General features: G+C 42.1%; 1 protein-coding gene across 4 annotated transcripts in view; it reads right to left on the bottom strand.

The window, feature by feature from the left end:
* The window catches only part of LOC310962756 (pleckstrin homology domain-containing family A member 5-like), a 207,314-nt gene that overhangs the window by 29,206 nt on the left and 158,630 nt on the right, over positions 1-19,478 (bottom strand). For all 4 annotated transcript variants that reach the window (XM_083935313.1, XM_083935315.1, XM_083935316.1 and 1 more), the window contains 6 exons: positions 15,584-15,684; positions 13,792-13,907; positions 11,284-12,405; positions 3,587-3,873; positions 3,106-3,344; positions 390-473 (listed from right to left, as the gene is read on the bottom strand). In XM_083935313.1, the coding sequence (XP_083791439.1) occupies positions 390-473; positions 3,106-3,344; positions 3,587-3,873; positions 11,284-12,405; positions 13,792-13,907; positions 15,584-15,684 (1,949 nt within the window). The remainder of the gene's footprint in view (positions 1-389; positions 474-3,105; positions 3,345-3,586; positions 3,874-11,283; positions 12,406-13,791; positions 13,908-15,583; positions 15,685-19,478) is intronic.

The raw sequence follows: 19,478 nt of genomic DNA, 5'->3' as shown, positions 1-19,478 counted from the left end.
AAAGATCAGTCCTCATCCTTGATTGTTGGTGCTTCAATTTAAGCGCAAAGACCATTTCACTTGTGACGCTGCATTGTGTGTATGCGTGCTGTAATTAAGAGACAATGGCATTGTCAATAATTACATTGGTCCTGCTGAGATGAGTGGGAAAAAAAGCAATAAGAGGCTGCTGAGAACAAAACATCGCTGACATACGGTAGATGTGTGAGTTGTTTTTTTGTGTTTCAACGAGTGTGGGAGTGTTTGAATGTGAGTGATGGACAGCAGAGGCTGTTTTCTATGTGTAAATGCATTCACTCGTTGTAAAACACGAAGAAATCAGAGAGGACAGTAGGTTGAATCTCATAGTATGTAGTGCGAGGTAGGAGAGGGGGTGCTCCAACACTCACCGTCTTGCCTTGCAGGGTCTGCGGGGTGATGGATTGAGAAGGGACACTGGCTGCAATGGATCGTCGGTCAGGTGGGTAGCCGTACTGTGGAGGAGAGGGATGAGAATGGAGTCCACTTGACAGAAGCTTCAACTAAGCTGAATTCATTTCATTTAAGTTGATGGAGTTGATTTCAGGTATGGTAAATTGAGGGATTATAGGGCTGAAGGAACTAAGTGTGGAGGGAACATAGGATTGAAGTAATACAGGGCTGATGGAGCATCTTTTTTAAGGAATATAGGGTTAAAGGAATACAGGACTGAGGAAACATAGGGTTGAGGGAACATAGGGTTGAGGGAAAATGGAGCTGAGGAAACAGGGTAGAGGGAATATAGGGCTGCGGGAACATAGGGTTGAGGGAACATAGGGCTGAGGAAACATAGGGTTGAGGGAACATACAGTTCAAGGAATACAGGGCTGAGGGAACATGGGGTCAAAGGAATACAGGGCTGAGAAAACATAGGGTTGAGGGAACATAGGGTTGAGGGAACATAGGGCTGAGGAATCATAGGGTTGAGGGAACATACAGTTCAAGGAATACAGGGCTGAGAAAACATAGGGTTGAGGGAACACAGGGTTGAGGGAACATAGGGTTGAGGGAATATAGAGCTGAGGAAACAGGGTAGAGGGAATATAGGGCCGCTGGAACATAGGGCTGAGAAAACATAGGGTTGAGAAAATATAGAGCTGTGGAAACAGGGCTGAGGGAACATTGACACGCTCCCTTGTTCCTCAGTCACGTTGTACTCCTCACTACTAACACAGTTTATTGAAACAGTGCACTTTACTTCACAGTAGTTAAACAAGCTTGTTTGGTACCATTTACACATCACTAGAAAAAGCTAATACTGAATGACATGCATAAGGATGACTGTTCGTGATGAAAAATATACATGATTTGTAGTTAAATGATTAACTAATACAAACGGAGACTTTAACGGAATTTATTCACCAACCGAGAGGAACATCAATGCATCAAAAGAGGAACATTATTAAAATGAGAAGGTAACAATAGGGTACAGTCAGCTGTAATAGCTTCACCCTGTTATCTATTTGCACACATCAATTTTCTTTGTTAGCAAACAGGCAATTAAATTCTGCTTCTACGTTGGGCTAAAGGGAATTTATTGTATTGAGGCAGAACATTGTAAAACTAAAAGGACCACAGAAAAATAAACATCATTTTTAAAGCCAGTTAATCTTATATTCAATTTGACGTTTAAGACAAAACTGGATTAACACCTGGCATGGCAAAGCTTGCAACTGCTCCAGTGACACTCTTTACAAATTAATTGAAACTTTGGTAAAATGCACCACTAAAGCACAGTATGAACTGTAATAGCAAGGGCCTTAAAACTGAACTGGGCACATGGCCTATTCTTTCTCTGAGACACCCTGTGTGTTAATACAACCCTGCATGGTAACTTTTTTCTTCAGGAACTTTCTAGAAACAAGTGTGGGTACAGTATCAGCAAAGCTCAATCGCTGACAAGGCTCTACTCTGATCTTTGTACGTGTACAACTATATCATTCTGTAGAGCAGAAATTCACTTCACAGACACAAGAACGTTCAGCCTTTTAGAGATTCAAGATAGTTACGCTTCAGTCCAGCTCATTGCTTCCAAATCGGATGGTGTTCTCGGTGGCTTCCTGCTCTCTCTGACTGTGAATACAGAGAACAGGTGCCGTCTGGTGTATTAACGTGAGCTGTCAACTTTAAACTTTATCTGAGGTGTCACTGTGGCTTACAGCCCAGGTTTGGGATTGGATCTGGGGTTTAGACCTTTGACAGGAGGATTGGATTCATCCACTCAAGTGAGAATCATCCACTGATTGCAAACTCATCTCTGTATCCTCCCTGACTCTCATGGGCAAATCAGAAGGAACATCTGTGGACTCTTCAGATCAAAGACTTTTTCATATCTGACAAGGACCTCATTAGTTGATGGGGGATGGAATGCCAAGCAAATTAGTGCGTGTTTGTATCGGAGGCAGCTGTTTTTTGTCTAATTTTCCCCCTCTGGATGGAGAAATGATAGGAGAGACAATGTGATTTTCAGCTAATTTTATCTGCATTTAATCTCTGTGATTTAAGGATGAATTGATGTTAAAGGAACATATCATCTGGGGAAGTATATTTGTTTTCCCTTCACACTGAGTCAGCCTTCAACATTAGGATTAGAGATGCTGCATGTTCAAACTGTCTTTAGCCTGGTTGTATTTGCATTTCACTTATAACGTTGAAAGGTAAAACTCGTTCTTTCATCCTTGATTTTGCCTTAAATTTTTACGCTTTTATTTTTGTTAACTATGACATGGAGTGAGGTAAGATGGGCATGAAAAAATTTAATGAAAAATTTTACACATGCATGGTTGTACTCGTGTGTGTGCATTTGTATGTGTATTTGATTCATAGTTGTGTGTGTACGTGTATACACCTATGTATATATCTGCTTATTTTTTATTACTTTTTAAAAATATTTATTTTTAATTTTTATTTTATCTCTTTTGTATTCATCTATTACTATTATTTATAATTTATTGTCTTTTTATGCCTATTTTTCAATTTTCTTGAAGCAGATTGTATTGCAATTTTTGTTTGAAATATGCAGCATAAATAAAGTTTTATTATTATTATCATTTAAGTCAAACTCCAGTGCCACGCCCTCTACTGTACCTTGGCGAGGTGTGTCCTGTGCCGGTGGTCCAGCGTCACGTCCCCCCTGAAGACAGGTGAGGACACCTCGGAGTGGGAAGTGCTTGGGATTTGAGCGACCTGCTGGCGAGGAGGAGAGAAGGTGCTGTAGAGCGCCAGGGAGCCGTGAGAAGGTGATGTGGGGATGGATTGTGCCACGGTGTGTTCAGAGATGTTACCCATGGTCTTTGTGTTGGGCAGCGTGCCATAATGACCAACAGCTGGACGCCCAAAACCAGGAAGAGAGAAGAAAGTCACAGTGGAGTAAGAAGCTGTATTTGACTACAGCATTTTCTGAGATGGTCATGAACTTTAATCAGGTAGTTTGGTTTCGAGGGTGTGTCATTCATGTATTAGGTGTGTCCTGTAGTACTGTGAACCTGGCAGATAGAACTAGGCTACTTGGCTCTTACTGCAGGACAGGACGTAATACATGTATTTTATCTTTCTGTGGTGTCTGTACCTGTTGGTAGAGCCATGCTTTGCCTGGAGAAGGCCTGCCTCTGCTGCCACTCATACAGCTGCCACATGGTGTCGTCCCTCATTGATCTCCTCTTCTCCGATGTGGTGATGGTGGAGGTAGAGGCGGGACGGAGGGCTCGGTCATACACAGAGCCCGCCACGCTGCAGATGCTGTCGGGCCTCATCATGCTGTTGCGGGGCAATGTGCGATAGCCCTCTGGGAAGCGGGGCACAATCTGAGCACGGTGGCTCGGCATGTTCCTCGGTAAGGTCTGGTAGGACGTAATACTGTGAGAGAAAACAGACAAGCTGATGAGTAGTGAGTTCTTGCTACCCGTGCCCACTCCTCATAAGTCTACCGCCCATGTTTTGGCCCAGCAATAAATCTACAAGAGACTACCAGATCTTATCCCTGTATTCCACTGCAGCTTTGGAAACAGTGTATGAGTGAACACAAACAGGGCTAATAAGTGTGCATATATAAGTATATGTGTAAGTGTGGGTGTGTGAGTCTGTGCGTGAATGTAATTCATGTATATACAGTATGTAGTATGTATGTATGTGCCACCAAAAACATTATTAACACACCTTAATATGTACCACTATAAAATGTAAATACTGTGTAAAGAAAGACCTTAAAAGGTCAGAACCTATCCTTGAACCCTTCTTCTTGATATGGATTTGCAGTTGGGAGAGACCATACAAATAGTGTGCTACAAGGGAGATCATTCAACTAAACAAACAGAAAAGGTCTTATGGGTAGCCCTTGTTGTCATAGGCAGCGCTAAATAAACTGTTTGAATTGCAGTTAGGCGTCTCACAGTGGAAAGTTTTGTTCCCTGGTAATCTGAGAAAGAATGTTTGAGGGCAAAGGGAACAAAGCATGAGACTGAAATCCTAAATCACAAAAACATAGTAACCGATAATGAGTAATTCAGTGGTATGAGCCATTCAGAGGCTAGGCCAGGTGCCACCACAGGTAAGACACCCATGGGATCCTTGGTGAGCTCAGTCGACATTACCGTCTTTCAGAGGCTGTAGCAGGCGCCGTCTTAAAGCTAGCTAGTGGAGCTACTGGTATCATCATGAAACACGATAATTTAAGGAATCCATTGATACCCTGACATGTTAGCTTGTCAAGGGAGGGGGGTAAATAATGCTCTCACCTCAACATATGAGAAAGAAAATGGGTCCTATGGGTACCCACAAGTAAGTACATGAGTCAATTTTTATCAGTTTATTTTGAGTACCATTAAGTGGTAAAAAATGGTTAAATTTTGAACCAAATCTGTAAACTGTAAATGGTATCAACCTAGAAAATAGCTGCAACAATTTATGAGACATAATAGAGCTTGATAATGGGCATCATATGTATGTTATAATATGTTCTAAACCCTTGTATAACATTTGAATAGGTGCCAAATCGAACAGTGTTTCCAAGGAAGAATGGAAGAATTAACGGAGCTTGGCAGAAACTAATAAACATGCAAATAAAGCGAATAACTGAATGAATGAGTCCCTGAGTCATGAATGTTGCAGTGGCCGGTGACCAGGAGACAGGCTGAGGAGAAAACATGCTCAGAAAAAGACATTTGCTTCCTTTGCACCAATCAAGAGAACCAAAAGAACCGTTGACATTAAACCTGTGGGTTTGATCAGAGTTGCTTGACATTTCAAGCATCAGCTACATCACCCACTCATACATTTTAATGTGGTTACTTACAGTAGTTACACTGCATAATAAGAACCAGGACTGAAGACACACATTCCACATAAACACCAGTCTCCGTCGGATCCAGTAGCAGTGAATCAATGCCTTTAATCAGGGTGTACTGAATAGGAACCGGCTTAATTATCTCGATGTGTGTGCCTTGACATGTATGTTGTGCTTGACTGGGTTTAATTATTAAACTACTTTTGTTAACAGAACTCTGCTTCACTTTCACTTTGACCTGGGAACATGAAGTAATGAGGAGCTTGTTATTATTGCAACCATTAGCAGCTCATCGTAAAATGGTCACCTTGATTTTTGAGGACTCTGGCTTTGACTCTATGAGTCTGAACGGACATTCATCATGGTTGTTGTCACTCTGGCTGCCTATCACCATTTGTCACCTGGAAAGGGGGAGAGCATTACAGTCCTTCTCCTTCTCATTTAACCTTTGATTTCAGCAGACAAGCGAATAGTCTGACCCGCATCCATTGTGTTTGACCTAACGCATTCAGCCTGACATTGTGTTCATGTAAGCCAGTAGCGGATGTAAGAAGGAGTGAACTGTAATTTCTGTAATACAACATCCTGGACAGCTGAGTCAAACCCATCCACCAGACTGGAATTGGCTTGTCTGGCCTGGGGATGTAGTGCAGCTTGTCAGTGGGACACGCCATTGTTCTGATAGTTGATAATTCCAAAGCCGGAAAATGTCCTATTGGACCGAAAGGCCATTTGTCAAAAAGACCGTTATTGGGAAACAAACACACACTGTTCCTAAGGGACATTTTTCTGACGGCACTCTCCCAAAACAGAAGCTGGCAAACTATAATGACGTAAACTGATTGGCTCACCCGGATATTCTTCCCCTTACCTTAATCAATCTTACCCCTCATGTCTAAACCTAACCAACCCAAACAGAAAATGCAATGAGTACTAGCCAATCAGAGGCAGAGTAGGAGGGGTCATGCCTTCGCCATCGTAAGAAGGTCTGATAACGTTTTTGGAGAAAAACTTGTTTTTCAGGATAACGGTCTGTAGTTAAATAGGCTTTTAGTAGCCTAAACCTGACAAATCTGTCAAACTCATGTTCCATTTGTTCTGGCAGATAGGTCTCCTGTACAGACACATTTCCGACTGTCCTGGCTCTGGGCAAATCAATCACAACCTTTTATCTCATGTAGAGCGAGTTTAAGACGATGACTGACCGTCTGGATGTCCGTTCAGCGCAGTTTTTGAAGCTCCCGAAACTCTAACTAGGCAGCGATGATCAAACATGAATCAAGATTCTGTTACTCTATTGCCTATTTTGCAAATTAAATGTCTTCAGAAACACATTTTAGTGTAGTGAAATCTCATTTTGTAACATCATTTATTGTAAATTTAGCTTTCAATGCATCTTTACAGAGTACTTGAGCCATGGCCAAGAGTAACTTGGGTTAAATGGCTTCATTAGTTTCAATTTCAGCACAGGCTTTAACGCTGTGTTTGTATTTAAACCATAGCCTGAATCAATATTAGCAAGGGTCTCCCTGTTCTGGCTGCTGAGCTTTGCAATTGTTGGAAGAGGATGAGGGAGTGCTTGTACTTGAGCCACGGGGTTAGACACGTTGGCAAAGCGAAGCAAACTGTAGCACTAGCATGCACACACACACATTGATAAATGAACGCTAAAGCTGGGCTGCACTCCACATATTGTAGATGATTCAGCCCCCAAAACAGATGAACTTGTAGAGGTGAGGTGGCATTAGTAAAAAATGGAAACGATACAATAGAGTTTGTCTAGCACGCTTAGATTAGCTTACTCTCCTTTTCCAGCGTCATACTTCAAAGACTTTCTCCACAACAGTTATATGAGGCTATATTACAGGAGCTAATTACTTGTTCCATCCGTTAAGCTGATAAGAGGGCAGTAGAACGATCTGCACAGCACTTGTCTCTGAGTTCTATATTCCCTGAGGAGCCTTCAGATGTAAGAAGGACCTTGAGTGCAGTTAAGTACAAAACCACCTATTTGAATTATTGAGCAAATCTGAGAAGTGGCCCTTGATTCTGAAGCCAGATATGTCGTTGAAAGTGCACTATTTGAAAGTGCTTTGAGCTCCAAAATCTCAGACTTATGACTGGGCTGATCATCTGACAACACTTCCTAATTGCATTCTGCAGCTGAACCTTAATTCAAAAATGTCTGATTCTCATAAGACATCCATTGCTAACAAATGGATGACCATGCAGACAGTACACACCTACTATGCATACACCCAATGCAAATCAGAACCACTTTTGGTCGATATACCTAACCATAACAAATGAAAAAAGTTTACTCTAATTGTGATAATTCATAATTTATTCTCAATATATTGTTTGATGATCTAAATTGGTGTCACAGAAGGTAAAGATGAAGCTAAAAACACAAATAAATTGATTTCTGATCATTTCTCGTATCAAATACACAGAGTATAAGATAATGTAATGTATAAAGCTATACCACTGTCAAATTACAACATATATTTTTTATTTTCCTTAAGCAAGATCAGTACTTATAGTCATAGTGGAACTTAATGAAACAGTTTGAAAGGAAAATGTATCTTGACCCAATCAGTGGGGCAGTCAGCCATTTAGGTCTTTGAAGGGACGTCAAAAAAAAATACATCACCTCTGTGCTCTGGGTTAGTTTACTGCTTCTCTTTTAACTTCCCAAAGTATTTCTTTTCACTGCTTTGACTATTATGAAAAATATTTTTTCTTGCTGATGCCGAAACAATGAAACAAAATGTGAATGCATTCCAAGTTTGTGGGAGCATTTGGCAAAGGAAAACATCAGAGTTAGCAAGATTATGAATTCATTCCCATGAATTAATAATTACTAATGGATGCAAAAGCGTTTTCATAGAAACTTGTTCTCCAAATCTCTGTCATAGAAGCGACTTTTCTTTCCATCTGTTCATATCAAACTATTTACTGTACACTGTCTCATTCTCCTGCACTGACATGTAGTCAATGTGTGGAACTGTTCTAAAAAAAGGGCTGCAGGATTACAAGCACTTGCTCAAAAAAAAACAAGTTGATGACATGCAACAAAGGCCTTCAAGCAAAGTCAAACCAGGTAGGTTGGTGATTCCACCTTGGACCACTGGGCTTCTATTTTAACATTTAAATCACTGCTTCCTGTGGTCTGACAAAAGTGGAATACCCCAAACCAGTTGTTGCCAATCTTTGAGGTACCCCCACAGCCCTGTCAAATGAAGGCCATTAACTCTAACTTCATTATAGAGAAGTAGATATTGTTAATACTAATAATGCTGTCGGTCAACTAAAGGTTGGTTTGGTCATATCCCTACTTGCAGTGAAACTTAACCATTAGGCTAACTATTTGAACCAGTTAGCCATTACTTTTGGCTAATTACTTGAACTGTTTACTTTAAGCTTTCTGAACTGTTTATCCATTACTTTTAGCTAGTTGTTTAGCTAACTTCTCAAACTCCGGTGCTTGCTTGCTAACTAGTTTTCACAAACTTACATGACTGCAAAATAGTGTTCAGGTGTTACAGCTGATATATTCTTTTAATCAAATCATCATTTTTTTTTTTTCAAAGAAGTTGAGCTGATCCACAATCTTTACAAGTACTCCCTGTCAAGTGAGTACTTGTACAAGTGGTACAAGTGGGGTAAAATTAACCCTGGTTGGGAATCACTGCCTTAAACTCTCAAATTATAAAGGGAATTTCAACCATCATAGAACAGGTAATGTTTTTATTTGGTCAGCGTTAGCCACCGCCTTTTGTTTTTGCAGGACAAAAGCCTGCCTTTCATTTGACTGCTGGCTTGTTCTTATTTAACAGTACTGTGTTATATTAAATATTTAAAACAAGCGCAATTTCGTTATAGCTATGACCATAGATGTGAATGTATCCACGCGTTCATAAACTCACACACACACACACACACACACACACACACACACACACACACACACACACACACACACACACACACACACACACACACACACACACACACACACACACACACACACACACACACACACACACACACACACACACACACACACACACTTGACTTCTATGTCAAATTTCAGCCTCCTAGGGTGAAAACTGTGGCTGCCAAAGGGTTGGGAAATTTATGTGGACCGACTGACAGATAAAGCTACAGTGAGTTGGTCGCAGCTAAAAATAAATCTCTCAATAACTTGCACATGAGTGACTTTAAACATAAAATATGTGTTTTGGGGGCATTCACCCTTTATATTGTTGTCACACAGGAATCTAAAATGTAGGATTACAGTTTTACAGGATTCTTACAAGAAAAGAAAAAGGAAAAACCAAACCAAGACACACATCTGGGAGCATACTGTATGAATAATAGATACACATGGATTTAAAGTCCCTTGCTTGCCAACATGCTTGGTCGAAGCACCAACAGACCTGTTGTAAACAATGGCTCTGTCGACGGCGTATCGCTGTGGGAGGATGAAGACGTGTAAACAAAACTAACTAACTGAACATACAACTAAGCTACACACAAACTATTAATAAGAAGAATATATTAAAGAGTAGGAAAAGAAAGAGAGGGCTGCTGCTCGTACAGCGCCCCAGTACAAATACTCCACACACTGTATATCATATGGCTGTTAGAAGAAGCAGGACTCCGTATTAACGACAATAACAATCAGTTACAACAAAGTTACTCAATTTCCCTGCTTTGCACCAAGTGCTGATAAAGATGACAAATGTGCTTTGGCAGCACTCAGCTCGCTCTGCTCTCATTACAGTTTCATTTCCATGACTTATTCATGGCAGCAGAAGGAGAGGGGAGCATCGGTGCTCTATAAGTCTGTTCCGCTGTGTTCCTCCGTACAGCCGGCTAATCGCCAGCTAAACGCCAGCGCTCCCAAATGAGGTACACATCTGTGGCCACACAAAGCGCTTTCAGGTCCCTCTGGTCCACAAGGTCAGAGCAGGAATGGAGGAAGATACAGAGGGAAACAAGGGTGAAAGATAGGATGGCAGAGATAAGCTAGACTCACCACCTTGTGGTTGTATAGCTCTGCTAACCAATCAAGTTGGAGTTTATATCCATGTCTGTCCAGAGTTACATAATATATGTAGTGAGGGCTTTCAAGGAATTTCATAAAAGGTACTAAGTGTATTTCTTGGTGAAACGTGGATGCTTCACACACATCAATCATTACAGTTTCAAGATTAGTGTCACCAATTCAGTATCCAGTATCCCTCTGTGCCTGACTTATGAAACATTCTGATGTCACAGTGAAGTTGACCTTTTGTATATAAAAAGTCATCAGTTTAATCATTTCATCCTATTAGACGTTTGTGTATTGCCTCGTTGTCAGAGTCAACATATTGGAGTATTTAGCAGCTAAAGAGACGGATACAATTTCCTTCAGAAGTTGGTGGTAACTCATGCCTTCAAACAGCGTGGTAAAGCTCATGGGAGGGGGAACAGTGGTGTGGGTGAAAGCCCAGTTTGACCCATCCACCACTCCCATCCTCCACCTTAAATGGACACTATCACTCTTACTTCTGGAGCACTTGCTCTGAGCGTCTAATATTGCAGTGGATGGGTTTACAGTTAAAAGCTCGGTGCGTTTCATATAGAGGCTCAAGGCTGCCTTATACGTCGGTATCATACCCTTGACAAAACAGGCGGTATTTGACGCCCTTGGAAGAGAACAAGCTGGATGGACATGTCACTCACAACTGACTAAACTAAATAATATTTTAAAACAGAAGAGAACAAATGAATGAAGATTATCAGGCTGCTTATAGTCCTGTGTCCTGAATGGTGGGGTAACATTTGAAGATACAGAACCGAGAAAGTTCTAGCAATTTCCTCAAAATGACCTCACTATGCACAAACGCCCTCATTTTGACATTGCAAAACCCCAAGTGGTTCCAACAATAACAGCAGCATTAGGAAAACACTTGTGCACACTGAGTCCGTCTCACCTCCTGGCGTCGTCGTCCAGTCCTCTGGTCCTGTGTGTGCGGACCCAGTGTTCCAGCTGCTGCATGGAGCTGGTCCTGGACAGGCCCCTCTCTGGCTCCTGGACTGGAGCAGGGGACTTAACTGGAGCCATGGCCAGGCTGCTTTCCACCTCTGCCGGGCTGCAGTCCCCCGTCTGATCACCTGCTGTGGACCCAGAGCCGTTTACCTGTGCAGGATTTGGAACATTCAGACTGGCCTGGCCCTGGCGAGACGCAGAGACTGCGGCTGCGATTGCTGCGGCCTGAGCTGGCTGCAGCTTGATGCTGCTGATCTTAGTCAGAGACCTCTCTGCACTCGGGTCTCTCTGGAAGCCGTATCTATCCCCGCTGCGGACTGTGGCATACTTCCCTGCATCTCTAAGTGTAGCGTATTTATCCCCTTCTCGGAGCGTACTGTATTTCTTCATTTCCTTCAGAGTGCCATATTTGTCCACAACATGTATGGTACCGTATTTACTGTCTGTCTCCCTAAGTATGCCGTACCTCTCTGTCTCCTTTAACGACAGCTGTCTCCTCACCTCCTTCTGGGGAACGTATTTCTGTCCATCCTTCTGGAGTGTGTGCCTGTCTCCTACTTTTTTCAGTGCATATTTTTCTCCATCCTTCGCGAGCAGGTACTTCTCTGCATCTTTGGGCGGAGCGTATTTCTCCTCCATCGGCGTCACAGTGCATTTTTCCTCCACGTTCTGAACAGCATACTTCTCCAGATCCCTGTGAATTGCGTACACCTCTCCGTCTTTCTGCAGCAAGGCTTTCTCCCCGTCTTTTCGCAGCATGTACTTCTCTCCATCCTTGTGGAGGAGATACCTCTCTCCATCTTTCTGAAGCAGGTAGCTAACGCCGTCTTTCTTCAGGGAGTACCTCTCCCCATCTCTCTGTAAGGTGTAGTACTCACGCTCCCTCTGGCCGTTGTGTTTCTCCAGGTCTTTTTGCCGTTTGTCGTCAACTCGAGATAGGGAGTGTTGTCGCAGAGGCTCGCGGTTGCGCTCGTTGTTCTGCATCTCGGGCCGAGTTAGGACTCTGTGGTTCAGTAAATTGTTCAACTCCTGAGGTGTCCGCTGATCCATTTTCAACTTGTCCAGTCTAGCAAGAAAGAAAGAGAGGAATGTGACCAATGGTAAAGGAAAAAGTTAAAGTTTTCTAAGAGTTGTCAGAAGCTCTGTATTTGCCTGACAGCCCCTCTATGTCTGTCACTTTTCCTTTCTAGGACTTCCACTTTGTAGAAGTTTTGGATCTCTGCCAGAAAGCTGTGACAGCAGGACTGGAGAGAGTCACTGCCCACTGGGTTTAACGTTTCCTTGGGAATAACTTCTTATTCACACTCAAGACTTTAAACTTGTAAATATGTCCATCTTATTGAAAACATTAGATCAAGCACTCATTGTTTAGAATATACTGTCTTTTGTAAGGTGGAGAAGTAGTAGTAGTAGTAGTAGTTTTTTAATATTTTAATCTAAACTTCTTTAGATAATCTAAACCACTGCATTTGGAGGTAAAATGGTTTCTTTGCTAAAGACGGGCACTTAAATAAATATAACTGACCACAATTATTGACCACAAAGGACAATTTAGCATCCCTTTTTTAGGGCAACGGCTAACATTTTGGGCTTTCCAGGGTAGCCAGTGGATATCCGGGCCAAGAATCGCTCTTCAGAGTGGCTGTCATTATTTACGCTCCAATTAGCATATTGACACACAAGAATGGAGTTGGAGTTAAGATATGGCATCTCTATAAACATATATCTACATATGAATGCACATGAACAACAACAAGAAGCTAATGAAAAGCTAAATCTCTGTCAGATAACAGATAACAGACGATGGGTTCCGTGATTGCATTTGGCTCAATGCCTTCTGACTCTTTTCCTCCCCACAAATATTGTTTACCTGCATGCAACCAACCAAAGCATGCTCAAATGTGACTGGTGACAGATCACTGTATACATTCCTATGCAGAATCTTTTTATCGAGATTACAAGGGATGCAACATGCAATCCAATAGTCTGACACTTCTTTAGTCAACAGCAGAATAAATCACAACAAAGACACACAACGCTTAGATGCATAAGTTCTCAATGCAGATTATGACCAGTTCAGTCAGTATCTCTCTGGCCCAGTGTTCCCAGTCTATCAAAGCATAGTCCTGATGCTCATGCTGGCTCTCTTGGTCTCCTCTCATTCCACTTCCGGTCCTGTGAGGATGGCAACGTTCCTTCAGTTTTAATAACAAGCTCAACTTTGCCTCTCTCAGTTGAGAAGTTGTCTGCCTGAGAGGACACTCCTAACTAGACGCTTTTAGAGGCATTTAGGAAAACTCCAGAGATATGATGAAACACTTCATGAATATTATAGCACTAATCTGGAGAATATGAGTTTGTGGTTACACTGTCTCTGTGTGTGTGAACTATGTGTGTGTGCGTGTGTCACATTTCTTCCTATCAGTCTGTGGACATTTCTCTGAGTGCCGACCTTCTGACTGGTTCAGTGTGGACGAGGGCAGCATCCGTCATGACTTTCATCCAGGACTCCATCTCTTTGGCTGCGTCAGTGCAGAAATAATACGTCCGCATGTTGGGGTGAGTAGCCTAGCAGTGAGGGGAGAGAGGGGAAGATATAGACAGTGAGACAGAGATAAACTGGAGAAGGAGGAGATAAAACACTAGTGTGATGGTGACCTTGAGATACTAGCAGGGAGTCTTTACATCATTGCTGTTGGCAGAAGAGTTTGCTTGTGTGCTGTCTCTCACTGAAAAACACACAAGTGTGAAATTCTTCAAGGCTCTGTGTATCTTGGGTAAAGCTGCATGAATAAGAATGACACTGAGGTGGCAGACTTTCTGAGTGTGTACAGTGTGTGTTTGATTATGCTGTGTGTGTGTGTTTGTGTGTGTGTTCTTCAGTTTTAATTATGTAAACTAAGAAATGAAGTTCATTGTAAATAAATTGACACCTTAATGGAACAGTGCACACGCTGGAACGCCAAGACGAGGGAGCGCCAAATCGAGCGGATCTCAATAAGACATGATGGAACCAATCATGCTTCCGTACCCGGTATGAGTTTTCAGACTGCGGATGCACAAGGGCCGCTTTAATGTGAACAACTGACGGCAGCACTTTGAATGTCTTCCAGGAGAGTGTCTGAAAATATTCCTGTATTATTATCTTAAGTCTTAAGTTAAGGTAGGAGGAATTTAAGGATTTCCCATAATTTGCAATTACACAAGCATCAATTTTATCCTCATCCAATATAATGTCAGGTTAGGAAATCCTAAAAACTCAATCCAACATTGGTTATCAACTTTTATATGTTACCTAGCCAAACAACTCTGTAACCGTTCTCATTGAAACATATTGAAACATACCAGAACATACACATTTTTTTGCAAAAACAACAACCAGCCATTTTTCAGTTGCACCACAACCAGGAGGGCCCCATGTTGATGTCTCAGCCTCTTCAAAGCTGGTCGCATTTGCTCAGCTAACACAGGCTCATAGCCTGGGATAGCCTGTATGCGCTAAAGAGCACTTTTTCCTCAAACTGTCTGCCATAAGCCTCTCATTGAATAAGTTCTACCTATTGAAATTATGTTGGTTGTTTAGAAGCAATAAATGAGCAGCCATATGGATTAAATACACTACCTGGTGGAAAAGTGAAAGCTAGGAGAGCTTAACAGTTAGTATAAAGTTAGGAGAGTTTATTGGCGATTTTGGGAAGTTAGGTTGCCTGTGTACTAAACTTTTCCTATTTTTAAGTGTAATTCTGGTGTAAAATCATCCCATGGTCTGTTTCGATACTTGTATACATCAAATAAGTCATCAGGGTTTTTTCGTGTATGGACTATTAACGGAAAAATCCGGTAGAGTCGCTAACAACCGGATGTGGCTAACACTGATTAGCTCGGGGCAGTAAAGTGAAGGCATTAAAACGACGTTTTAACCACTAATACTGCTCATCTGTGATGGGTTCTTTTGTTTTTACCAAACAGTTGAGATATAATCTGCAAGTTAAGAAGTTTCTGTAATACGGCTCCAGGCCTTTAAAGTGTCATTTAGTCATGGTAAAGAGAGACGTTGCAGATTTTCATCCAGCTTTGTCGTTGCAGTGTGGGCGGTAAATGCAGATGAACTGTGTTTGGCTTCCCTCCATGTTGCCACTGCCTGGAGCCATCATGTAACAGACTTTTTTTCCCAGCAAAAGAGCGGGGGAGCTCTAGGTGCTGACAATATGGAGGGAAGCCAAACAAGACACTTATGTTTTTACCTTGAAGGCGTATTTCCTGCTGATGTGATCGTCCACCGACAACATGGAGACGTGAAAGCTTGGCAGCAGGATACTTCCCAGGATGCTGTCCTCTTTCTCATCTGCACCAAAGTAGAACAATAGTCATAAGTCAACATATTCGGCTGGGACATTTGCATTCGAAGCCACATCGACCTGCACTAAACTAAGTGGAGTCTGGATCTGGCTCAGTGGACATACGATCAATACGGATTTATCAGTATCAAGTGAGGTTGTAGATTAAAGAAGGGTTTTGGACTGGTAACACAAAACACTAATATTCCTCTTTGTTCACTTTAGAAAATAAGGTCTTATCCCACTGCAGTGGTATGGCTAGAAGCTTAGCTCAATACAATATGCGAGCTTCTAGCTCAACTGAGTCCTCTGTGTACAAATTGAATTCTTGGAGGAAAGATATTCAGGGGGACATATTACTGGATGACTGGAGGAGAATTTGTATGAAGGCTCAGGCACAGACTGTGAATACTCGGCTAAAACTATTACAATACAGCTGGCTGATGTGAACATCTGTAACTCCTGCTAGGTTGAAGGAGCTGAATAGTACACAATCAGATACCTGCTACACGTGCAATCGTTTTATTTTTTTAAAGATCCTTTTTTTGGCCTTTTCATGCCTTTATTGGATAGGACAGCTTGAAGAATGACAGGAAACAGAAGTGAGAGAGAGGGGGAACCACATGAAGCAAAGGGCCGCAGATGGGAATCTGACCCGGGCCCGCTGGGTCAAGCACTTCTACTCTCGGCAAATGGGGCGGAAAGTGTCAAGTGCTTATTGTACCCAACCAATTCTCATATAAGGAACAATGTACAAACACAATATAATGATTAGGAATAAACAAGACACTTTTAAAAAAAGGGTTTTGGGGACCATGGATTTTGGTCCATATTCACAATTTGAGCAAAGTATTGTGGGGAATGTTTCATGAGGGGAACTCTAGGTTATTTCTTATGCTCTGTATACATGTGGGTCGATGGCCAATATCCAGTTGGCTTGTGACACTGTGTTTCATCTGAAACATGTCCCAAATATGTGTCAGACCACGCCAAAAGATAATTATGTGTATTTTATACTGCAGTGTTAAACAAAATGTTGTTTTCATTGTTTGTTTGTCTGTTTTTGCCGTCGTTTTTCAAATCTTTTCCTTCTTTTAAAACATCCAATCTGAAATAAGGATGTAAACATGTTCTTGTAATCCAGATTTTAGAACGTGTTGTCAAGTTTTGCCTTTGACTATGTGAACAAGGGCACACACACACACACACACACACACACACACACACACACACACACACACACACACACACACACACACACACACACACACACACACACACACACACACACACACACACACACACACACACACACACACACACACACACACACACACACACACACACACACACACACGCTGTTCTCTCCTTGATTGTTTTACATTTCAGAAACAAAACAGCTACAAAAAAAATAAAAGACGTGAATAAACATGAATACATTACAGACTCCTCTAACCAAGTAAATATTTATCAATGCTACATTTACGATTCACGTTGGGGTGCCTCTCTGTGCTCTGCATAGCTCGATGCTGCTGTGATGGAGCTTGCAGGCTACAGACTAAAGGCAGAAACACGTCAGCTGCACCTGCTGCAGTAAAAACCTACAGCGCCTCCAGCCAGCCAGCATTGCTGTTTGCTTTAGCCCGGGCTGAACGGAGCTTCTCACGCCCCAATCCTGCTGCTAAATTATTGAGATACACAGAACACACACACTGAAGATGAGCAAGAAAGAAAGAGAATGAGTAAGCTGGCATGCAGAGACATGCTGTAGGTACACGCTGCAGCACGAGTGGGTGTTTTCCTTTGAGAAGCAACTGACATTTCAAGGTTTTTCACCGGGCGGGAAGATGCAAATCTGTCATGAAAACACTTTTTATGTTCAGTTCCTGACCTACATATACAAACATTGTAACTGTGGATACTTAGATTAAGATTAAAGTTTGGTTAAAAGATTATTATCGTTTATTTCAATCAGATTAACTACTTATTTTGTACTTTGGGGCATCTGTGGAGCCTCAAAAGACAGATATTTCACATTATAAACACAAGAGAGCCATTTGAGCACACCAGTTGTTAGATTCATATCTTGTTCACACAAGTTTTTTCAAGATAATAACTTGTGCTCACAAGGTTATATTACTGATGGACAAGATAATCATTTCGACAAGTTATTTTCATGTGCAAAAAAAGTTGAAGTTGAAGGGTGGAAGTAAAAAGGTAACTAATGTCTCCTCTCTGGGGACCCCAGAGTTTAACTCTAGATCAAGTACTGTGTTTTCTGTTGCAAGGAGCACGGGTTGTAGCCAAACTGACCGTGGTTGCTAACATGGACCACTGGTTCCTACCACTAGGGGCGCTGAAGCTACTGGTCAGGATCAGTTGCTCAGGTGTCCCTGTGGATAGCCCTGTTGCAATGAGCAATAAATCAATGAATCGCATGATACCTTTTAATGAGCTCAATAACTGTTCCAGCCACAATACTTTCCATTTTTCTGTTTTCCTGGTGTCCCTCTATCAGACACTGGATGACAAGAGTTTTCACTCTGGTGCATCTGTTTCCACTGACCCCTTGCTTCCTCAGTGTAATGAGTCACTGTCGTGTCAATCACTTGTCAGCCGCACGGTCTCTGTGTGGGGAGGGCGGACCCCAGGCGTTACTCAGAGTGCAGCAAGAGCGCCCTGTGAGGAGCAAGTTAGAGGACACGCTAGTTGAGATTTGGAGGTATAAAAACAAAGATGGAATCGGTGTGGGAGCGCTTTGTGTGCAGACCGAATGACCGCGATGAACCTCTTCACCTGAGCGAGCCGATGTGTCGCATTTGTTGTAAAACAGTAGCAACTAAACGCGCCAATGTGTTAAAATAGTCAGAGTCCATTTCATTTATTGTTTTTGGTTGTTTTGTTTATTTATTTTGGAAACTAAAATGTCTGTGAGTTCTAGTGGTTAATATTCTTTCGATTCGTTTATTGATCTTTAAAGGGTGTACTTGCATTATTATGCCATTATCAATTTATCAGTTGAAAATGTTGTCAAAACGGCAATATTATCGCTACGTGCAATAATTTCAGGGACAATTTATCACCCAAATTTCTTATGGTGACAGGTCCGGAGTCAGGATACTGTACAGGTGCAATGACTCCATTCACCATCAGTTTGAATTAAAATCTGCAGTTGTTTTTGTTCTCGTTTGTGAAAGTGCAACAGCCTAGTAAGCTGTAAGCGGATACATCAATGTAGAAATAATCACAGGGAATACATTTAGAGAAAATTAGAAACGTTAAAAATGTAACTGAATGAATTTAACAGCATCTGAGGGACCACTTCAACTTCAAGCACAAACACGACAACAAGCTCCTTCTCTAATCGAATGGCAGAGGCACTGCACTTATACAGCGCTTTGCTGGAGAGTGTTTCACATTTGGCCACACACGCACGCACGCACGCACGCACGCACGCAACACACACACACACACACACACACACACACACACACACACACACACACACACACACACACACACACACACACACACACACACACACACACACACACACACACACACACACACACACACACACACACACACACACACACACACACACACACACACACACAGCTCCAGAGCTGCTGCTATTCAAGGTGCTGACCTGCCCATCAGGAGCAGTGTCTTGCTCAAGGACACTTGGACACGTGGATCGAACTGCCAACCCTTGATTAATAGACAGCTGCTCTGCCCCCTGGACCACAGCCGCACAAGTCAAGGGCACATACACATGTGCACATTCAACATGGTTGTGCAC

Source organism: Echiichthys vipera, assembly GCF_963691815.1.
Source record: "Echiichthys vipera genome assembly, chromosome: 20".
Classification (NCBI taxonomy): domain Eukaryota; kingdom Metazoa; phylum Chordata; class Actinopteri; order Perciformes; family Trachinidae; genus Echiichthys; species Echiichthys vipera.
This window is presented reverse-complemented; position numbering and strand designations above follow the sequence as displayed.